Source organism: Neolamprologus multifasciatus, chromosome 20 (genome assembly GCF_963576455.1).
Source record: "Neolamprologus multifasciatus chromosome 20, fNeoMul1.2, whole genome shotgun sequence".
Classification (NCBI taxonomy): Eukaryota; Metazoa; Chordata; class Actinopteri; order Cichliformes; family Cichlidae; genus Neolamprologus; species Neolamprologus multifasciatus.
In genome coordinates, this window is record NC_140458.1 from 3,971,516 (window position 1) to 3,993,545 (window position 22,030).

At 44.6% G+C, this 22,030-nt stretch overlaps 1 protein-coding gene and 1 long non-coding RNA gene across 5 annotated transcripts in view; one reads left to right on the forward strand and one right to left on the reverse strand.

Moving 5' to 3' along the window:
• The window catches only part of LOC146494131 (uncharacterized), an 8,095-nt gene extending 5,162 nt beyond the window's left edge, over positions 1–2,933 (reverse strand). Inside the window, exon 1 of the long non-coding RNA XR_014871445.1 lies at positions 68–2,933. This is a non-coding gene — a long non-coding RNA (uncharacterized LOC146494131). The remainder of the gene's footprint in view (positions 1–67) is intronic.
• Positions 1–21,184, forward strand: part of hcfc1b (host cell factor C1b) — a 22,581-nt gene extending 1,397 nt beyond the window's left edge. For 2 of the 4 annotated variants that reach the window (XM_085145223.1, XM_085145224.1), the window contains exons 2-32: positions 3,480–3,692; positions 5,569–5,717; positions 5,967–6,127; positions 6,209–6,411; positions 6,596–6,680; positions 7,650–7,756; positions 7,947–8,126; positions 8,212–8,535; positions 8,623–8,768; positions 9,004–9,174; positions 9,267–9,491; positions 9,594–9,707; positions 10,928–11,126; positions 11,435–11,550; positions 12,960–13,098; positions 13,872–14,038; positions 14,187–14,352; positions 14,473–14,750; positions 14,988–15,128; positions 15,220–15,303; positions 15,379–15,445; positions 15,528–15,664; positions 15,744–15,920; positions 15,993–16,191; positions 17,455–17,610; positions 18,780–18,985; positions 19,071–19,178; positions 19,265–19,450; positions 19,545–19,848; positions 19,940–19,994; positions 20,531–21,184. In XM_085145223.1, coding sequence (XP_085001349.1) covers positions 3,512–3,692; positions 5,569–5,717; positions 5,967–6,127; positions 6,209–6,411; positions 6,596–6,680; positions 7,650–7,756; positions 7,947–8,126; positions 8,212–8,535; positions 8,623–8,768; positions 9,004–9,174; positions 9,267–9,491; positions 9,594–9,707; positions 10,928–11,126; positions 11,435–11,550; positions 12,960–13,098; positions 13,872–14,038; positions 14,187–14,352; positions 14,473–14,750; positions 14,988–15,128; positions 15,220–15,303; positions 15,379–15,445; positions 15,528–15,664; positions 15,744–15,920; positions 15,993–16,191; positions 17,455–17,610; positions 18,780–18,985; positions 19,071–19,178; positions 19,265–19,450; positions 19,545–19,848; positions 19,940–19,994; positions 20,531–20,570 — 4,971 coding nt within the window. In that variant the 5' untranslated portion in view covers positions 3,480–3,511 and the 3' untranslated portion in view covers positions 20,571–21,184. Of the gene's footprint in view, positions 1–3,069; positions 3,693–5,568; positions 5,718–5,966; positions 6,128–6,208; positions 6,412–6,595; positions 6,681–7,649; positions 7,757–7,946; positions 8,127–8,211; positions 8,536–8,622; positions 8,769–9,003; positions 9,175–9,266; positions 9,492–9,593; positions 9,708–10,927; positions 11,127–11,434; positions 11,551–12,959; positions 13,099–13,871; positions 14,039–14,186; positions 14,353–14,472; positions 14,751–14,987; positions 15,129–15,219; positions 15,304–15,378; positions 15,446–15,527; positions 15,665–15,743; positions 15,921–15,992; positions 16,192–17,454; positions 17,611–18,779; positions 18,986–19,070; positions 19,179–19,264; positions 19,451–19,544; positions 19,849–19,939; positions 19,995–20,530 lie in introns of those variants that run through there. The other 2 variants (XM_085145226.1, XM_085145225.1) reach the window with 2 other exon arrangements.
• Positions 21,185–22,030: the final 846 nt, after the last annotated feature.

Consider the following 22,030-nt stretch of genomic DNA (forward strand, 5'->3'; position numbering starts at 1 on the left):
GAATGAGAGGGAGAAAGGTGTAACAGTGAAACTGCAGCTTGATTTGAAGGTAGATGAGTTTAAATACCTGGGTTCAGCCATCCAAAGTAACGGACAGTGCACAAGAGAGGTGAAGAAGAAGGGTGGAGTAAGTGCAGACAAGCGTCATTGGGAACTTGTGACAGAAGGATAACCGAGATTGAAAGGGAAGGCAAGGCTGAGATGTGCATGGGAGGGATAGAGGCTATAGTGGACAAAGGATGCAGGATGAAGATAGAACTGCCAGAGAGGAGGAAACGAGGAAGACCACAGAGAAGATAAATGAACGTAGTGAAGGAAGACCGTGCTAGCAATAGGGTGAGATGAAGGCAGATGATCCGCTGTCGTGACCCCTAAAGGAAGTACCTAAAAGAAGAACGAAGCCAAATACAGTAAATTATATTACATCCATATTTAGTCTACAGTCATAGACTGTATGTTAAAAATGGACACATCTACAGCAATATTACCAGTTGGTTTTGCCAGCATGATCATTTTTTTGTTGGAAGTTGAGCAGGTCCCTAATGCAATTTGAAGAAACCTTTGATTGACCTATGAGGCAGTGGTAAAAATATTATAGGGTTACCTAGGCAACCAGAGCCTTAATTGTCCTAATAGAAAACTAACAGTTAATTACACGGTGATGTGGTAGAAACAGTTCAGGGGTGGTTTCATATGAAATACTTAGCAAAGCTTAGGCAATGGGTTGAATTTGATGCAGCTGATGAGAATGTGCCTGTACAAGTGAAAAATATTTCAGCTTAAGCAAAACGTGCTGCTGCTCGGATTATCCTGATTTTTAGGACACTGGAAGTTTCCGGTCAATGATGGTCTAAGCTGATAGATGTAGGATCTTCTGTACAGTGTTGTAAAACCATGATAGTGCTGCTGTAGAATCCACAGTCTTGTGTCATGAATTTTATTCGTAAAGTTACAGGACGTAGGCTAGATGTCCTGGGTGGAACTTTTCAACCTATAATCCTACATCTGTGGTGGAGGCCGCTGTCGCCGTGGAAATGTTTAAACCTATGATCATCAGGTTGCTTTGAGAGTGTGAAACTTTAGAAACCACAAGAGTGCTGATTGCAGTCAGGTGCAAAGCTCTGTGTCAATAAGGAGGCGATACTTAAACATAATGCAACACAAACTACAAAAATCCATTCAAACTGTTATTTAACAACATATTAACCATAGAAGCACTACAACAATGAAAGCATTGCATTTAGGGGGTTTACGGCTGTGGAGTCTTGGATTTGCAGTTAATTATGTGATGAGTGATTCCTTATATAATTATGTAATTATGTACACAGTTTTGAACCTTTGTCATTTTTTCCATTTTCCTTTATTTTTTTTTTAATACGAATGAAATCTTTTTATGGTCAAAGGTCACCTCTCAGCTGGTTGTCTGGGTTCAAGGATTAAAACTCTTTATAAAAGGATTTCCTGAAATAGGAAATGGGAAATTCAATTCTGGAAACAGAGACCTCAAAAAAGTAGCTGTTGAGCTCTGTTGTGACATTTACTGTAGAGAATGTCAATAGTACTGCAAAATGGCTGATTAAATATAGCGTGTTATATAATGGGCGAGGTCAGGGTGAAGCTATCCAAGTGTTCACAAAGTTATTTTTAAAAACAACTTCATGTAAACTGTTCCTTAATACAATTTTCTGTGTTTATTTTGCAGTTAGTTTGTTAGTTTTCTGGTGTGTTTATCACAGAAGCCCGGGTGTGTTGTTCTGTTTGTATCTAAAAACGTCGATGCTATATTGGGTCTGCTTGGAGGGACCCTCCGCTTTGACTGGTTGTTGTTAATGGTAGATGACGGCAAACTCTCAGGGCCATCAGGCAGAGGCAGGCGAGGAACCAGGCCTTGAGAATTTGGGTCAAGTCCTGTTGAAAACATTCACGTTGTGTGGCATATTTAACTGTGGTATATATTAAACAGCATTTGAAAACCACTCCAGTAGGTGTCTAAGATGGAAGGTTACGGTGTTTTGACTAAATTCCTGCAGAACGTTTAGTTAATGTAATTATAAAATGTAATTAAATATAATGTGCACTGAAAAGTGTCAGAATCCCAAATTTGCAGCTTTTCTTTGCAAGTTTGAAATTTGTGTTTTTCTGTTGGCTGGATGAAGCGGCACGGCGATGGCGCCACTTTTAGCTCTGGTCCTTTTACGAATCCCTCCAGTTTTTTCGGGTGACACAGTCAGGGGTAAAATCCCAGTTTGGAGGTGAAACATATGTATGCTACCTGTCAGCAGCAATGCTGTTTAAACAAACATTCAACAACCAGCTCAGTCAAGTCCACAACTGTCAGTTTTCCAGTGTCCAGAGCATCATCAGTCACCCGACAGGGAGGCAGCCAATCACAGCAGGCCAGAGCTCCAGGATCTTCTGCATCCTGACTGGAACTGCTGCGTTTAAATGCTGCAAGTCATTCAGGCACAAATAATGACTTAAAACAGTCATTCAAGCACACTTCTTTCAAAACTCACACATGAAGATTAGCTTTTTTAATTATTTTTTTATATTAATCTTTTATATGCCTCCGGACTCCAGTGTAAAAAATAATTATCTGAGAAGGTAATCAAATACATACTTATAATAAATACACAATAAATAAACAATAAATAAAAAACGCAGTAATATGATTAGTTAGTCCCAGGTTATTTGAATCTGCCAGCAGTTTTCTGTCATTTGGGGTCTATATGAGCAGATGATGGCTGAACTGATCAAAGTTTTTGATTCTGTATTCAGATTGTAAAGTGATTTTGAATTTTTCAGCAGACTTTTAGAAATGAAGTAATTATTTTTTTAATTAATATTTATTCCCACTATTGTAAATGCACAGATTAAATTAAGTTAGAAAGTTTAATACAGTAGACTGAAAGCTGCTCACGGAGCTAATAAGTCACTGTTTTGTATATAGAGGTTACTACTGAGGACAGGAAGTTGTCTGTTAGCTGCTAGCTGTTAGCCACCTAGCTTCACTGCCATTTTCAGCGGCTTCTGCTAGCAGCAAGATGGCGGCTCCCGCCCCGGCTGCTCTGCGTGTCTGATAGCAGCCTGCTGCCTCCGGGGCTCCTCACAGCACTGCACGCAGCAGCCGTATGCTCATTTGTGTTAGCCTGAGCTGCTATTGGCGGCTTCCTCCCGTCTCCAAGCAGCGCCCACTGGGCTGGATAGCACCCCAGTGGTCTCTGTCTGAGCCCGATTCTGCGGCTGGATCTAGAAAGGAAGGCTTTTTTATATAGTGGGTCCAATAAAAGGGGACGGATCCGGGTTAGACCGCAGCTCACAGAGCGGCTCTTTAATCCTGGTAGCAGAAGCTAGTTAGCCATTCAACAACGTCAGGGACATTAGCCGGCTAGTTAGCTTCTGGCGCTAGTTAGCAGGCTAATGCCAGCCGCATACGTTTTAAACTCGCGACTGAATTTTGATCTTTGTCTGTCATTGAGGACCGAGAGGAGCGCACCCAGAGAACAGCCCAATGGAAGCCAAACCCGGGAGGCCAGCGGTGCTGCAGCCCCGCTGGAAGCGCGTCGTAGGATCGACTGGTCCAGTCCCACGGCCCCGGCACGGACACAGGGCCGTAGCCATTAAGGAGCTGATGGTGGTGTTCGGTGGGGGGAACGAGGGGATCGTGGACGAGTTGCATGTCTACAACACAGGTACGATTCATATGCTCCATGTGTCCAAATAATTATGAGTATGGTATGTGTGGCTGCATGCTAAATTAATTTATATGCTATCTCGATGCTAACTGTGCTAAAGAGCTAAGAGAGCGGAGTTTTGTTCTGCTTGTGACTAATGAGGCTGAAATGCTCAATAAATAATAACCCTTAGCCTGCTAGGCTATGCTACGCTAGGCTAGGCTAACCTCAGACTACCAAATAAAACCTACTAGCCCCGCTCCGCATGCTAACAAGGTTAGCAGGCAGCTAGCGGCTAACCGGGCGGCTCTGGCAGAAGCATAGAGAGAAATGGCGCGTTTTTACTGAAAACATTGCTGACGTCACATGGACACACCCCCACGTTGCTGCAGAAAATAAAGAAAAACATTTAAAAACAAGCCAGTTTAAAAACACTTACGTTTCAAAATTCGTTTTTAGTGTTTTTGTATTTGCGTCCAAGTGGTTTGTGGGGTCGTTATTTGTTTAATATGGTTGTCTTTATTTTATCATTCTCTATCGTGGTTCTGACCTACAATCGACTGCAGATAAAAATCTGCATGTATCACTAAATTTTTACATATTTACGACTTTACTAATTTCTCAAGTTATTCCGTTTACATCGGGCATTCTTAATAAAATAAACAGAAAGCAAAGTTACTGTTAAAAAAAAAACAGTTATCTAAGAAAATCTCCAAAAGGTTGATTCTGTTCATCTGGACTTAGCGTTTTGTGTGGTACTCATGGCCATCAGTGGATCAGTGGTTGTTGATCAATGGTCATGAGAATTTGCATGATTAAGATTAAGGAACTGACCTCCCATGAGCCCATTGTTCATTCAGTGGGCTGGTTTACTTTCCTGGATGATTGAGAATGCATCAAGACGTTATCTAAGAAAACTTAATTGCTGTGTGTGAAGATTGTGTTGTTGATGATTTCCTAAAGCTTTAGGTTCAAAGCACAAATGTATTTTGAGCCAATTGGTGTCAAGCGTATTTGTACTGTTTTATTACCTTAATAACATTCTCTGGGGCTGCTGTTCATGCTTGTTGAATATGTTTCGTTCAGTTGATGTAGATTTAAACATTTTTGTATGTAGTGTGTTTTCATGCCAAGTTCACATCTTGTTGATGTGAGCTTGCAGGCTGCAAATGTTCCAAATCTAAATGAGCTTTTTTCAGGAAAAAACAAGTATAATTTCTAAAGTTTGTAATGGGGTTTTCTCTCATTGTCCCTGTTTAAATCTCTTGAAATATTTGTCATGAAAATTTGTCACAGTGATCATTAAACTCTGTGAATAACATAATTTAATAAAACTTTCCAGCAAGTGTTAGACCAAACCAATGACCTTCTTAGGGTCTACCATGTAGCGTGTGTATGTGTATGTTCCACGTATCAAATCCCTCTGACTGAACATAAGACTCGAGAGGCTGGATCATCTTCCCATTCGAGCTTTTCAGTTTTGTCAGTGCACTTTGACCACAGTTTGCTGTTAACCAAAAGACATTTTGCGAACATAAAAAGAAAAGGTGTTGGTGTAGCAAGCATGAAAAACCTCCAAACTGCTGACACTTTGCTGTCAGCTTCCTCCACACCCACTAACTGCTGTCCTACAACAAATGAAACATGGAGAAATTAAGCAGGTCCCGTTTTCTGAGTGGGGGTTGATCCGATGTTCCAACCAAATATTAGATTCCTGCATCCCTACTCGTAGTGTGTGTAGTGTCAGAGCTTGTCTTAAGAGGTTCAGTACAGTCTACCAGATTTCACAGTGACTCTTTTAACGGTCCTAACTGGGTCGAGAAGTTACATTGCTATCATGAAACACTGAAAATCAGGAACATCCTGAATAACATCTGACCAATCTGACTTCCAGCCACCAATCAGTGGTTCATCCCTGCAGTCCGTGGTGACATCCCCCCCGGCTGTGCCGCCTATGGCTTCGTGTGTGACGGGACGAGGCTGCTGGTGTTCGGAGGGATGGTGGAGTACGGCAAATACAGCAACGACCTATATGAGCTGCAGGTCAGTGATGCTACTGCAGGGAGCGGGGTAACAGACGCTAACTATCACAGATGACGATTGATGGTGTAGGTGTAGACAGCAGTGTGTTAGCCTGTACAGAGCTGATTAGCGTGGCTATGCTTTTTTTATTCATTCATCTCAACTGTAAATGTGGTAAAAACAGTCATTCAAAGTGTCTGCAGAGCCTGGAAGTCTTTATGAAGCTTATAAAGCTCATGAAAGTTTCACTGTAACACCTTATACCTTCAGGCGAGTCGCTGGGAGTGGAAACGTCTGAAGGCCAAAGCGCCAAAGAATGGCCCACCCCCCTGCCCCCGTCTTGGACACAGCTTCTCTCTGATTGGAAGCCGGTGCTACCTTTTTGGTGGACTTGCCAATGATAGCGAAGATCCCAAAAACAACATCCCCAGGTAGGAAACGTCGGGAGCCAGAGCAAAAAACTATTGGTCCAGATAGAGACCTTGAGCCTGTTCTTTGACCTCTGCCCTCAGATACCTGAATGACCTGTACTGTCTGGAGCTGCGGCCGGGCTCCAGCGTGGTCGGCTGGGAGATTCCAGCAACGTCTGGCCCACCACCACCACCCAGAGAGAGTCACACGGCGGTGGTGACGACAAACCACGGGGCCAGCAGGTTAATCATCTACGGAGGCATGAGTGGCTGCCGGCTGGGGGACCTGTGGGTCCTCGACATAGGTGAGGTGGCGTCATTGCTGAGTGTTTGTGTAGTTCTGTGGAGACGAGTGTCCTGATTCAACAGCTGTTAAATTTATAAAACATCTGGTCTGAAGTAAACAGAGCAAAAAAAAAAAAATGGGACCCTCGGGTCCAAACCAGCTGTACTGACTTCTGATTGGCTCCTGTCTTCTTCATAACACAGACTCTCTGGTGTGGAGCAAACCAGGCCTCGGTGGGACGGCCCCCCTACCTCGCAGTCTGCACTCCGCCACCACCATCAACAACAAGTACTGCCCCCCCCCACACACACACAACCATTCAAAAGACTGGATTCACTTTGAGATCTCCTTGTTTATTTTTCATTTGATTTGTTTGTATTTCAAATAAAGTGTCAGCATCCCAGAGCTTTTTTTCTCTCTTGAGGACTTTAAACAACAGCGGTTGAAGGGACAGCTCTGCTATCTAGCCATCAGGTTGCCACTGTACTGAACTTGCATATCAACAGTGTGACTTTTACTATTGTATTAATTGCAAAAGCAGAGGTCACTCACCACACGCCTGTCGTAAAGGCCTAAGAGCCTTTATTATAATAACTTTTCTGTCCCTGAATGGCTCTTTTTGTTGGCAGTCTCACAGGCGTTGGCTGATTTTTTGTTAACAGCCCAAATTTGAAAGAAGCCAGCTGAGGTGGTCCTGGTGCTTCTATCTGGAGGTTATCTGGGAAACCTGGAACTGGGTGGGAACACCGGGGAATACCCAGAAGTTTCTAGAGATATTGAATATATGATCTTTGAGCACTTCAGGTTTCAAAAAGAGGAACTGGAAAACCTTTCTGTGGAGAAGGATGTTTGGAGTACGCTGGTTATTCAGCTGCTGCTGTGACTGAACTTTAGACGAGGAGCAGATAGATGCCAGAGTCAGGCTGTGTGACGGAGAGGAACTATGGCAGGTTAATGTGTGCGTTTTAGATGTATTTTGGTTACTTTGGTGACGGAGTGATCTATCATCTTGAGCACTGCTATAACTGAAGAAAAGTGAAATCTTGATGAACTTGGAACTTGTGGGAGAACTGAAGGCACACAGAGATTATGTCAGATGGCTTGGAGACACTGTGTTTCTGCTTAAACAATCTGGACCTGCATAAGTGGCTGAAAATGGATGGGGGTCAGATATCTAAACAAGGACTCTTAAGTGATCAAAGACGTCTGAGCTGTATTCTACTACTGCACGCTGAAATCCCGACTGTTTTCTTTCAGGATGTATGTTTTTGGAGGTTGGGTTCCTCTGGTGATGGATGATGTTAAAGTGGCGACTCATGAGAAGGAGTGGAAGTGCACCAACACACTGGCCTGCCTCAACCTAGGTACAAATACACACTCAGATACACAGCAACACTCACTCTTCACATGTGTGGTGCTGAGCGCTCGTGTTCATGCAGGTCATGTAAATTATGTTGCTGACATAACAGATGTTCTACATGTGCATAAATAACTGAAACTAAAGAGGAATTCATCACACAAACGACAAAACTGAGTTCACTTGTCTGCCTCCAGACACGATGTGCTGGGAAACGGTGCTGATGGACACTTCAGAGGAGAACATCCCCAGAGCTCGCGCAGGTCACTGTAGCGTCGCCATCAACTCCAGACTTTATATCTGGAGCGGCAGAGATGGATACAGGAAGGCCTGGAACAACCAGGTGTGCTGCAAAGACCTCTGGTACCTGGAGACCGGTGAGTGCACTAACTGAGGTGTACTAGTGCGGTTTTACCTGAGCTGACAGTCTGACCTGGTATCATTTGTCTGACCTGTTCTCAGAGCGTCCCTGCGCCCCCTCTCGGGTGCAGCTGGTGCGGGCAAACACTACGTCTCTGGAGGTGAGCTGGGGGCCGTCACAGACTGCAGACACCTACTTGCTACAGCTGCAGAAGTACGACATTCCCACCACGCCTGCGGCCTCCTCACCTGCCACAACCCCTTCCCCCACTATTGCCACACCTGGAGCCAGCTCCCCCAAAAGCTCCGCCCCCGTCACAGCAGTACCAGCCAACCAAACTGTCCCCCTGTCCGGCATCACGCTCGTCCCTACTCCCACTGCATCTGTAGCTGGAACCCCGTTGGCTGCAGTTGCTAAAGCACCAGGTGGGTCTCCACACTTGCACAGGTAGATGTAGTGGTGGTCGAGCGGGTACACATGAATGTCCCTCACCTATCTTTTTGTTTCTGCAGCAATCTTGAAAGTGCCATCAGCTCCGGGTACAACAGGTGGAGCCTCCATCGTCACAGTGAGACAGGCCATGCCCAAGTCGCCAGTTGGTGTGACGACACTTCCTGCAGGTGTTCGTATGGTGGTACCTGCTCAGCCCGGTCAAACGGTAAACAGAACTTTGTTTCTTATGAGCTTTCACCTCCCCTCCCACCCTCCTCAGTACAGGTGTCACACTTCGCTCTGCGCTGTTTCATGTCGTCCATGTAAGCGTTGATAATCTGGTAAAACAGGATTTGTTCCTGTAACAAACACTTTGTATGCTGTCATAAACTTTGATATGGATTATCATTCATATTTTTCAAATGTTCCTGTCATGATGGCTTATTCCCGTCTCCCCTCAGCCAATCGGCAGCAATCCTCAGATGAGTGGCATGGCAGCATTGGCGGCGGCAGCTGCAGCGACTCAGAAGATCCCTCCATCTACGGCAACGGTGCTGAATGTCCCCGCAGGAGCAACCCTAGTGAAGACCGTCGCTGTCAGTCCAGGAACGAGCAGTCTGCCTGTCAAAGTGGTAAAGATAAAACTCGACTTGACGCCTCCAAGACGCAGGATTACATCAGAACACGCGGCAGGTGACATGTAACGTCTTGCTCTTTTTCTCAGGTGAGTAACATGGCCACGGGATTGTTGAAGACGGCTGCAGCCCAGGTGGGTGGGGCCTCCGTCTCCAACCCTGGGACCCCCAGCAGGCCAATCATCACGGTCCATAAGTCGGGCACGGTGACCGTCTCTCAGCAGGCTCAGGTGGTCACGACGGTGGTGGGTGGAGTCACAAAGACCATCACTCTGGTTAACAGCCCACTGAGCATGGGAGGAGGCGGGACACTGGTGAGTGATGTCAGCTGCAGCGCTGGTTTAGATGATAATTTATCTGATATCAGCGTGTGGGTCAGAGTGCTGTTTATGACATCATCCCTCCCTCTGTATCAGCTCAGTAACCTCAGCAGCCTGGGCAAAGTGGTATCGGTGGTCCAGACCAAACCAGTTCAGAGTGGTGCCGTTACGGTCCAGGCTGGGAGCAACGCAGTAACTCAGATCCTCCAGGTACTGGTCCCAGAGTTTGAACCCCCTCTGTAAATGAATACTGAGACACCCCTGACTTCAGTTTCAGTTCTCACTGGGACGATTAATAAACAATGTTTAGAATCGCCAGTCAAATCCATTTTGCCCTTTAAAGCCGGTGGGAGCGGGCACGCTCTGTTTTGCGTAACTATTTTTAAATCCCGGTAGCTCTGCAACGACGTGAGCTAGCGCAATAGTTTTTTTGCATATGAAACCGGAGGAGTTGTACTTACATCTTATGCCATCAGCTTGTCCTCGGTCACAGTTTCCTTCCACATATAACTTTGCAAAAACTGCATAAAAAGCACTTGCAGCAACAAAAACATAATATTCCAGAAACACGCTTTGCCGATCCGATCAGCTGTTCATAACACTTCCTACATTGGATTAGACGTCAGCGCGAACTGTCGCATGTCCGCCATGACCTGCCCGAAACCGGAAGTGACGTCATTTTCGCGGAAATGTAGTTTTTTACCATCCGGGCCTCAATGAGCCTATACTGGTGTTTTTAAAAGTTATGTTTGACTTTATGACTTTCTGTGTGGTTTCTGGGATGCTTAGGACTCATATTGCACTGCTGGAAATAGTTTATTTTGATGCATATGCTGCTTTTTTGCAAATTTGCACAATAATATTTATTTTCGTTTTTCCTGCAGTATATAAAAATTGGTGTATTTCAAAAATAAAACTATGAAGACACTCAAAATAAATTTCCTGTGGTGGGAAACTATTTTGTTCAACTTTTTTGTATTTACAGTTTTGAGGGATAAGCCTCTTAAATTTCTCTAACTAGAAATATATGTTAAAAAAACAAAAACGATTTTCAATTTTTATTTGTAGTTTATTGCACTTTTTTGCAATTTATGTAATTACTATGCACTTAATGCATAGATATTATTAAAATCTAGGCTGTAATGGTTGTATTGATGTATAGCAACTTGAAATGCTCCCAAAAATGGCTCCACAGCATGTAAAAATATAATATAAGCTCTGGCGGACTTGGTTCTATGGTAGGTCTTAAAGGGTTAAAAACTGCTTAAAGTTTGGGAACTCTTGGCAAATTTTTTCAAAACTTTTTTTACGTCATGAATTTATCTGCATGGTGTTATACAACATTAAATGTAAGTTTCTTCTCTGACTAGAATTTAAAAAATTTAAAAAACTCAGTAACCCTGATTCTTCCTCCTCCGGCTTCCTGTCAGGCTAAGGGCGGTCTCCCTGCAGGAACCATCCTGAAGTTGGTATCGTCTGCCGATGGTAAGCAGACCACCATCCTCAGCACGGCACAGGCTGGATCCTCAGCAGGGAAACCCACCATCCTGGGCGTCGCGCCGGCAGCCTCCAAACCCGGAACCACCATCATTAAGACCATCCCAATGTCAGCTTTGCAGGGAGGCGCAGGTACAACACCAGCACACACCTCAAAGCCTTACATGATTTAAAGAGCCAGTAACACATCCAATAGCCTCACTTCAGTGTTTCAATGTTGTAGATTCTGCCTGGTTAGAACAGTCGTTTCATTGGTAAAGGAGATAAAAAAGCAGAGAAACCTTTTGCTGCATTAAGAGAACTCGACCTGCTCTTATTATGACTGCCACATAGGGGTCATTTCACTCCCCCAGGAACATTCCTGAAAGAAAGTGGGACCACTGTAAGTCCAGTTTAATGTTTAATGTGGTGGATGACTGAGTGAATCTCCTCCCTTCCAGGTGGAAACAGTCCGATCACCATCCTGACTACCAAGATGGTGACTCCAGGGACCGCTGGAAAAATCCTCACCACCGTGCCAAAAGTGTCTGCAGGAGGCCAGCAGGGGGTCACACAGGTAACACACACACACACACACACACACACACACACACACTGTAATGCATGAACATGCAGACAGTAAAATTCAGGCTGAACGAATCAGACTGATGAGACGTGTTGTTATAGAACGTCAGGAAAAAAACATAAGCTTGGAAATCTGCGAGAAACTGTCGGAAAACAATCCTCGGAAGTCTGTGTTGGTCGTGTGTTTGTTTAATAGACGGTAATCTGATGTACTCCATGTATCAGCCACATCCGCCACATCAGTTACATTAGACACCAACCCAAATGTATTCATTTAAAAAAATTATACCCAATGAGACACTTGAGGCTCCTTTACATGAACCCTCTGTTGCCACATCGTTGTCATCTTTATGCTCTTTTAGCATCAGGTTAAAGTGGCGTGTACAAAGTGCAGCAAAGCTTTTCTCTTCAGTTGTTCATGTTATTGGCTCACAGTCACCGTGATCCGCCTGTCATCAGTTATTATAGTTTTGCTTTTCTCATTAATTTTTTTTTTTATTAATTACACATTAAATTTTAATTTGTGACATTGATATTTAAAATGGGTAAAACTATTAAATTCAGTGCATTTGTAGCTCAAGCCTCATCAGGCTGGTTGTGCTGACAGGTTTTAACAAAACTGTGTTAAATATAAATATATTTTCTTTTCATTTTAGTTTTCTAGTTCTGGGTCATAAAGTTGTGTTTTTTCCAAAAATATAGTACTTTTTTTTTTTTTTCTCCACTCTCAGGTTTAAATTTTATTAATTTTTTTAATAACTGTAACAGTTCAAATACTGTACAGGCAGTGAGTTTTTGTTTTTGATGGAAACCCTGATTAACAAAGCGGTGTCTATTGATTTTTTTTGTTCTAAGACTGTTTTCACACCTGTAGTTCGTTTACTTTGGTCTTGATGAGTTTGTAAACTTGTTGCTGTTTCCCATGGTTTGGTTTGTTTACGTCACTACAAACCACATGAGAATATTCAGTCTGCTCATTGGCCAGGTGTGTCTGGGGCGGGACCACAAGAGTAAATACAGGAAGATGATGCTGTGTTCTGGACTATAGGAGAACTGGAGTAACAGCTAGCTTCTAGCCCGTTCATACCTTTGCACATCTAGAGTACTTTGCTACAAAGCATACGTGGCTACAGAACTTTTTAAAAAAAAATTAGCTCAAACTTGTAATGTACGCCTGGTAGTTTGTTCGAATCGAGGTCCGATTACATTCACACTGTAAACGAACCGCCCTGGCGTTCATTTGGAACCGCACCGAGACCACCACCTCCAGAGGTCTCAAAGTCTTGAGGGGCGCCAAAATTACCTTCATGAAGGAAAAACTGAGGATTATCTTTCCAGCACCACCCAGGGGATTTAAAGCCAACTGAAGTATTTTCTGTGTGTGTGTGTGTGTGTGTTCAGGTGGTGTTGAAAGGAGCTCCAGGTACGCCGGGCACAATCCTCAGGACCGTCCCGATGAGCGGAGTCAGACTGGTCTCGCCAGGAGGTGTCGGCACCAAACCCGGCACAGTAACCACGCTGGTTGTCAAGGGAACCACAGGTAACCCACCTGCACTGACCCTCACAGCATGGGGATGCTGTCGCTACGAGGCTACAAACTAATGCCTGACAATGTGTGATTTGTCACGTTTGTATTGTCAGTGCTGCAGTGACATGTCTACAAATCATACTCATATCAACTCCCATTAGAGCAACATTGAGCTCCTCCAGACTCTGATGACACCTTTTTTCTAATAACACTCACATGCAGTATACACAGGGTGTGATGTTGAAACAGCTGTATGATGTAGTTCTCCTTATCAGCCTGAAACATTTTGAATTTTCACACTTTGTGTTTTTGTCTGGCATTATCGACGTGTCTTTGTTGCCTCTGCTACTATATGTGTCTGTGCTTTAATATCCAGACAAACGCCTCCTTTCACTGCGTGAGACGTTCTGTTTTTGGTATGAAGAAGATTATAGGACATAGGCCTCTAAAGAGCTTGACTTTTCACACTTAAAGCTGTCCAGTGGGCTACACTAGACCCTTTAGTGGGTCGGTTCTGGCACCAGGGCTGCATGATTAAAACTTCTCTTCTACACTAAATATGTTACATGTATAAAATGTCTCACCAGTGAAACATTTGCATGCAAACTACAGCAACAGCATCCATCCTACATTATCCAAAAGTAGCAGGGTTAAAAATCACGATTTTTGGATAGTGCTGTCCAAAATGTTCCAGCGGCTGTTGCACTGCACCCCCGCTAAGTCTGTTCAGTGTCAGTGGACATGTGACCAGTCCAAACACAGCAGCTGTGATTTTACCTCTGCAGGTGTCTCCAGTCTGGGGACGATTACAGGAAACATCTCCACTACCGTGGCAGGAACCGCCGGTGCTCAGGTTAACGCCTCCTTGGCAACGCCAATCACCACCCTGGCAACTATTGCCACACTGGCTGGCCAGGTCACGACAGCCACAGCTGCCACTGGACCTAAGCAGGTAATTTATCTAATACTGGAGAAATACTGGAATACTTTACTGTAGTACTGCAGTTACACTGGACAGGACATGAAAAAAACTATCAACTTGTTTTTAGTACTTTTATTACTACAGAATAATGGAGAAAGACTGTAATTTCTCTCTGTAGGTGACTCTGATCACAACACCAAGCGGTGCAGAGGCTCAGCCGGTCGTCCAGGATCTGCCAGTCTCTATCATGGCTTCTCCTACTTCAGAGGAACCTGGAAGTACTACGATTACGAGTACAACAACTACTGCGCAGGGAGAGACTGGGGAAAGTGCAGTTGCTGCAGGTACAGAAACCAGTACCACAAGTTTTCTATTTAGCTGCTGCACGAAATAAACTGTGATGCACGTTGAACTACGTGATGGTTGTTTCAAAGTTTTTTATGCTGTTATTAATGATGCTGCAGTGACAGTGGTCTGCTCCAACCCACCCTGTGAGACGCACGAGACGGGGACGACCAACACCGCTACCGTCGCCAGCGCCAACATCGGCGGTAGCAACCGGGTGTGCTCAAACCCTCCCTGTGAGATGCACGAGACAGGAACAACTAACACTGCCACGGTCGCCACTGCAAATATCCTCGGTAATAACCAGGTGTGCTCCAACCCGCCCTGTGAGATGCACGAGACGGGAACAACTAACACCGCCACGGTGGCCTCAGCGAGCATGAGCCAGCAGCTGCAGGTGAGTTCATGGAGTCTTTTTTTTTCTCCGTAGTACCAACTCAACTTGAGTCGACTCTCCTCAGTCATTCTGTTATAATTGAGGACCAGCTCACTGTGCATGTGGTTGTTATAGGAGCGCATAGTCAAGTCTGTAAAACGGTTTAGATAACAGTGCAGGAAAATCTCAGTCCTGTAAGGGCTCGCAGGGTTTTTGCTGATTCTGCATGACCATCATGTTCCCGCTTTTCCTCCTCAGATGAGTTCAAACCAGCCTGCAGCTCAGCAGTCAGCTCCACCTGCTGTCATTCTGAACACCTGCTCAAATCCACCGTGTGAGACCCACGAGACTGGGACCACCAACACCGCCACCACTGCTGGAGCTGGAGGGCTCCAACAGGTGAGAGAGCGCTTGACTCCTGACACATGCAGGTTACTGGTGGACAGTCGTTGGTTGAAGGTGTGGTGATGTCTGCTGTTTGTGTCTGCAGGTGTGTTCGAATCCACCATGTGAGACCCACGAGACCGGGACCACCAACACCGCCACCACAGCTGGAGCTGGAGGGCTCCAACAGGTGAGTCAGCTGATCAGAAGGTGAGTTGTGGCAGGTTAAAGACTTACAAACAAGAGTAACGGTTTCTGGTTTCAGGTGTGTTCGAATCCACCGTGTGAGACCCACGAGACTGGAACCACCAACACCGCCACTACTGCTACAGGTAACCTGCTCACACCTGACTTTTTGAAGACAAAGAAAAACGAGAGCTGAAATGACCTCATTTCCTGTCCTGTGGTCTTCAGCTCAGCAGGCTGGAGACAGCCAACAGGGGGAATCCACAGAACCTTCCACATCTGAGCCCCCCTCCACAGCAGCCAATCAGAGCAGAGCTATTACTACTGTTACACAGGCCACGCCCACACCAGGACCAGCCATACCTGTAAGAGGCAGACACGCGGACACACACCCGTGGCATCACTATTATGACACATTACACCAACAAGTCTGTGCCTCTGCAGGAGATCTCGTCGTTGGTCGGACAGCCACGGGAGGAGTCCTCGGAGGCTGTTGCTATGGATACAGCAGCAGATGAGGGGGAGGAGCCTATGCAGACAGACAGCCAAGCAGAGGATGTGATGTCATCAGCAGCGGCAGTGTTACACGTTCATGTTGAGGGCGGTGATACGGCAGCACAGGTAAGACGTCCCCACACACACTCGCACAAACACTCACCTACAGGCAGCTGATTGGCTTGTCCCCACCCTCAGATGGCGTCCTCAGACGGCGGTCTTCCTCAGGAGCTGATGTCGTCTGAAGGGGACGGAGGCGAGGACGTCTCTGGGACGACGACGACCCTGATGGTGACGGGGGCGCTGATGCCGGATCAGCTGGCTGTTACCACGGCAACAGAGGAAGCAGCCCAGCAGGCGACGATACAGGCAGTACTGCAGGCAGCGGGACATATCGGTGAGAAGATGTCATTATTTTAAAGACTCGTCTGGCCGTAAGTGGACGTAAGAACTCCATGAATTTGAAAAGCTGTTACTTCACTTATTTCAAACTTGTAGATTTTTTTACCAATGTGATACTTTCACAACATCACAGCTTCATTAATGTCCGGGTTCTGATTACTCTGATCCCACGAGAGCACTAAAAACCAGCCATGATAATTCACGTTAAGCCAAGAAAAGAGTCCAAACAGCTGGAGCTACATCTGTGTCCTTGTATGTTTCCAGTTCCAGCTGTTTGCTCTTTGGGGTCAGGGATTTGATAAGCCAACTGCAGTGTTTCCCAATTCTCCCCTTTATTCGATCAAACGCCTCCTCGGGAAACATTAAGAGTTCAACGGCTCACCCACCTTGCTAGTTTCAGGTCATACTGATTAAAACATGAAGTTCATTTTGTACGCTACAGTTTTTGTAAGAATCACAGAGGGGGATTATCCAGGATAATCTCATCAGCTAATGACCTGCTGACCACAAGTCATTAGCTGATGGGTGTGCGGGTTCACAGTCAGGTCCACCACTCACTCATCACATCTGAGTGTGCAACAAAAGTAAAGGTTTAAAAGCAAAATGTGTGGATCCTGTAATAGGCAATATCTTGGGCTATCAATTACCACACAATTTTAAAACTGTACATCTTGGGAATATTAGAGAGTATGTTATGTACGACGACTTGTATTTGACAAAAATCCTGTTGATAGCTGCAAAGAAAGCTATAACAAGAAACTGGTGCAAACTGGATCCGCCTTCTTCAAAAGACTGGTTAAATATTGTTGGAGAAATCTATGCAATGGAAAAAATGACTTACATTCTCAGATTAAAGGAAGATATTTTCGTTGCTAAGTGGGAGAAGTGGACATTATATGGCACCAAGGAAAATTAATGAAAGAACAAAACATTTATGGTCTATAACTCTGTATATCTATTGATGCTTGCCCGTATAAAAGTACGTATATAAGCTGGAGTATGTATGCTGCGGAGTAAAGGCAGGTATGCATACGGTAGTTGATTAGAATTGGCACCCACACCTTTTGTTCGCTTTAGTTCTGTTTGTTTTGACTGTGTGCTTGCATGGTTATTTCTCCTGTAATGCAATAAATGTCTGTGTTTAAACTGTGACAAAACTATCAATAAAAATTACAGTGTCAAAAAAAAAAAAAAAAGTGTGGATCCAGTGTGACATAGTTGCCTTCATGACAGGTGTTATTCTGTCTGTCTTGTGCAGGTGACGCTGAGGGCTCAGAGCAGTCTATTCCCATCGTTCTGACTCAGCAGGAGCTGGCAGCGCTCGTCCAACAGCAGCAGCAACTGCAGGGCATCCACCAACCTGAACCTGAGCCTGAGCCAGAACCGGAGCCACAGCACAGCAGCATCCCTACAGGTACACCTGCTGTCAGACGTCTAAACTTAGTGTCATTATTGTATATTTAAATGCTGTCATTGTTGCTAGGCAGTTTGTTTTATAATAATAATAATAAATTTTTATTTATATAGCACCTTTCAAGACAGAATCACAAAGTGCTGCACATAAGATTACAAGTCATAAAAAGATGACATAAAAATGAATGAAATAAAACAGGCAAAAAATTAACCAAAAGCAGTTTTAAAAAGGTGAGTTTTGAGTTGTTTTTTAAAAAGCAGCTACTGAGTCCACAGTTCTTAATGTTTGGGGGAGAGAGTCCACAGTCTCTGGGCCACAGTGGCAAAAGCTCTGTCACCCTTAGTCCTCCTCTTAGTATTTTTATAGCAAGTAAGCCCTGATCAGATGACCTCAGAGACCTGCTGGGACATCGGGCTGTAGCAGATCAAAGATGTAGGCAGGTGCCAGTCCGTGCACAGCTCTGTAGGTCAAGACCAGGATCTTAAAATCGACTCTAAATTTAACAGGAAGCCAGTGTAACTGAGATAATAACGGTGTCACATGTGAGTACTTGGAGGATTTTGTCAAAAGTCTAGCTGCAGCTTTTTGCACAACCTGCAGACGATCCAGAGAACCTTTGCTTAGACACATAAACAGCGAATTACAATAATCCAAGCGTGACGAAATAAATGCATGTATAGCAATCTTGAGTTCAGAGCGAGATAAAACCGGGCTGAGCCACATTTCATGATAAAAACAAGACCGAACCAGAGATTTCACATGCCCATCCAATGTTTTAGCTACAAACGAATCTCTACGGCTCTTACGTCTATGAATTTAGGCATAAAAACAGACAAAAATAAAACTGACGAGGAAATAAACAGATCAGTTTTCATTTGCAGTAAAGTAAATAGATCTCGACTCTGTGTGAGGAACAAATAAGTCACCTGTAAAGCTTTCAAACTCACCTGTCCATGGATAGATTCTCATTCAGCGTCGTAGAGCGATCGTTAGGAGACAATCGAAGGACCAAAAATATTTTCTTCATTTCTAAGAGAACCGAGTTCTTTTTAAACTTGATCACTTTTAATCTGCTCACAGGACTGATAGCTGATCAATAACTGATCAGCTGATGACTTTGCTTCTGCTTAGTTTAAGCCTTATAAGATTTTATATCTTGTGTTTCCCAGAGGGCCTTGCTCCCGCAGACAGCCTCAACGACCCGGCAGCCGACACGAGTAACGGACACGAGCTGGCATCATCGGCGGTAACGAGCGCTGTTGCGCGATTGGCCAGCACGTTTGGTCCCGCCCCCACTCTGACATCAGGGCAGGTGAAGAATGAAGCGCCTGCCGCACTGCCAGAGGCACCCAACGGCATCGCACCGACTGCGCCGGTGAGCGACTGAAAAACAGGCTAATGACATGCTAACAAAACCGTAACGTCATGCTAACAAAAAGCTAACTGTGTGCCCCCTGCAGGTGAAGACGTCGGCGAAGGAGGATCGGTGGTTCGACGTCGGCATCGTTAAAGTCACCAACATGGTGGTCTCGCATTACTACGTCCCCTACGACGACAACACACCTGACGTAAGAACGCCGCCTTTAAATAAAGTTTTATTCAGTTTACAGGGATGTTCCTGTTGATCATGTCTTTGATGACGCCAATCCTGCAGGACGACTCGGGCGCGGTCCCGGACTACAGTCGAATGAGAAAGGTGGAGCTACAACCGGGAACAGCCTACAAGTTCCGTGTGGCAGGCATCAACATCTGCGGCCGTGGCGCGTTCTCAGAGGTGTCGGCGTTTAAAACGTGCCTGCCCGGTTTCCCCGGAGCACCCTGCGCCATCAAGATCAGCAAGGTGAGATGCGGGCTTTATGGCCGCCAATTATCCTGCAGTGTCACCAGTAGGGGGCGCCGAACCTCATGTTTTCATGTGACCTCTGCTGCTGCAGAACCTGGACGGGGCCCAGCTGACTTGGGAGCCTCCCGCCGTCACGTCGGGGAAGATCACGGAGTACTCCGTCTATCTGGCCATCCACTCCAGCCAGGCTTCCTCCTCCTCCAGTTCAGGTACTGGTGCCACCCAGCTGGCCTTCATGAGGGTCTACTGTGGCCCCAACCCGTCCTGCCTGGTCCAGTCCTCCAGCCTCGCCAACGCACACATCGATTACACAACCAAACCCGCCATCATCTTCCGCATTGCAGCTCGCAACCAGAAGGGCTACGGTCCCGCCACGCAGGTCCGGTGGCTGCAAGGTGAGAACCAACAGAACCAGGATCAGGATCAGGTGTGCTGATGTTTTTCAGAGAAAAATGGAGCTCATGTTTGTTTTTCTGTCTTCTGTAGAAACCAGTAAAGACCCCAAAGCAGCGGTGAAGAGACCAGGACCCGCTGCAGACCTGTAAGGACATCTTTGACACAACGTTATTGTTCTGTATTTAAAAAACAAAAGGGAACAACCCAACATTCATTTGATCATGTGAAAATGTCCATTTTACTGACTTTACACAAGTAGACTCCATTTGTGTTACTCAGACGGTTTCCTGTTCTAAAATATTTTAGTCGTCTGTCATTTTTATGCAAAAAAAAAAAGAGCAAAGCCGACTCCCTTCAGTTATTTTCATTGTGATTTTAGACTTTAAATATCAGCCTCAACTCTTCGACTGCAGTACATGCTGCCCCTCCACAGGGCTGTAGTCACATGACTGCAGGCCGCCTGACCTGACGGAGCGGATAACAGAAAGATCCTGGATATGTTGAAGTTTCACAGCAGGAAATTATACTGTAGTGACTAGAAGGGAAGAAATTAAAATAATTAAATTTTTTTTTTGTTTTTTTTAAGATAAAGAAGGATTATTCTGAGCTGTGATTCATGCAAAGCTAAAATGAGTAGAATCATTCTTTAAATCTCACTGAACCTCTTTGTTTTGTCCCTAGTAAATCTGCCGGACCAAAGAAGTTCAGACCCGACCAATAGGAGGAGTCGACTTTCTCCTGAAAACTGTGATTGGTTACTGTTGCTTGGTTGCCAGAACCTGGAGGAGGCGGGACTCTGGAAACAAACAAAACAAAAGACTTGTAGGATATTTGTACATTTTTTTTTTTTGACCAATCAGAACTCTTCTTCCTTTGTTGTTTCTTTCTGCTGTTGTCATGGAGACAATGTTGGGCAGAGTCAACAGCATTTCTCCAAATGGGATTAAAATTTGAATTTATTTGAGTTATATGTAGGTAGCTCTCTCTCTCCCCCTCTCTCTCTCTCTCTGAATGTCTCTCGCCCTCTCTCTGTCTGAGGTCGTTTTAAAGGTCACAGTTTATGGTGCTGTTTGTGGGCGGAGCCTCTGCAGCAGAGAGGGGCGGTGTTTAAACCAGCTCTGTTGTAAATTATTTTCTCCCTGTAGCATTGAAATGTTATTTTCATTTTTATAAACGTCTGTCAGGTTATTCAAAGTTCTTCTTCTGTGGTTTCTGTTTCTTCTTCTGTTGTTCACAGCATTCACAAATTGGTCAGTGAAGGAAACTCGAGCTGTTTGAAAATCAAACCAGATGTTTGTGAATATTCTCAGAAACAATAAAGATTTTTAGAACATTTCCTGCTCTTCGAACAGAAATCAGTGATTTCTCCACCTGATCCTTTCAGAATCAGCTGATTTGTAATCAACTGTAACTTATTCATATCTGAGCAGTGTAGCTTTTATGTCCCTGATGTCAAACAAATGGTCTGGCAGCTAATGTTGGTCATTCAAAGGGTGTTGGATGGCCTTGAAAAGAAAAGGAGTGTAAATTTTGGACTTTTCTATTAAATAAAATAGGATCGTATAACGGGAGTAGGAACTGTTAATCTAATCTGAGCCGAAGGTCTCGGTCACCATCAGTTTTCTTACATACCCGCCACCACCAGGCTACACCAATCCAAGTGCTGGATCAAGCATTAAACATAATTTAGGGCTTTTTGAATCATTTTTTTAATTTGTATCTCAGAAACGACTCAAATTATGCAAAATAGTCTGCAGTTAAGTGTTTGCAGAACATAGAGAGGCTGATTGAAAGGAAGCTTGGCTCCAACAGCAGAGCTGTAATAATACAAAGAATTATACCTCCTTCAAAGGAGGAAGTCCAGCATGGATAGTGGTTTTCGGTCAACTGTGTTCAAAATCTGGAACAAGAACAAACAAAATGTGACAGAAACAAACAATCGGGACAAAAAAGTCAACATGAGTATTTAAAGTACTTTGTTTCATCTGTTTTACCAGGATGAAGAAATATTGAAGAATTGTTTTTGAAGTAGTGCCTAAACCCGCCCTGGGAAAGGAGACACAAATTACACTGTAAATACTTTTACAGTGTAACTGCATCATTTTTACTGCTGGAGTGGTTTATTCTTGCCTCAGGAAACCAGGGAAGGAGATTCACCTTTAGAAAGTTGTTTAAACCGTG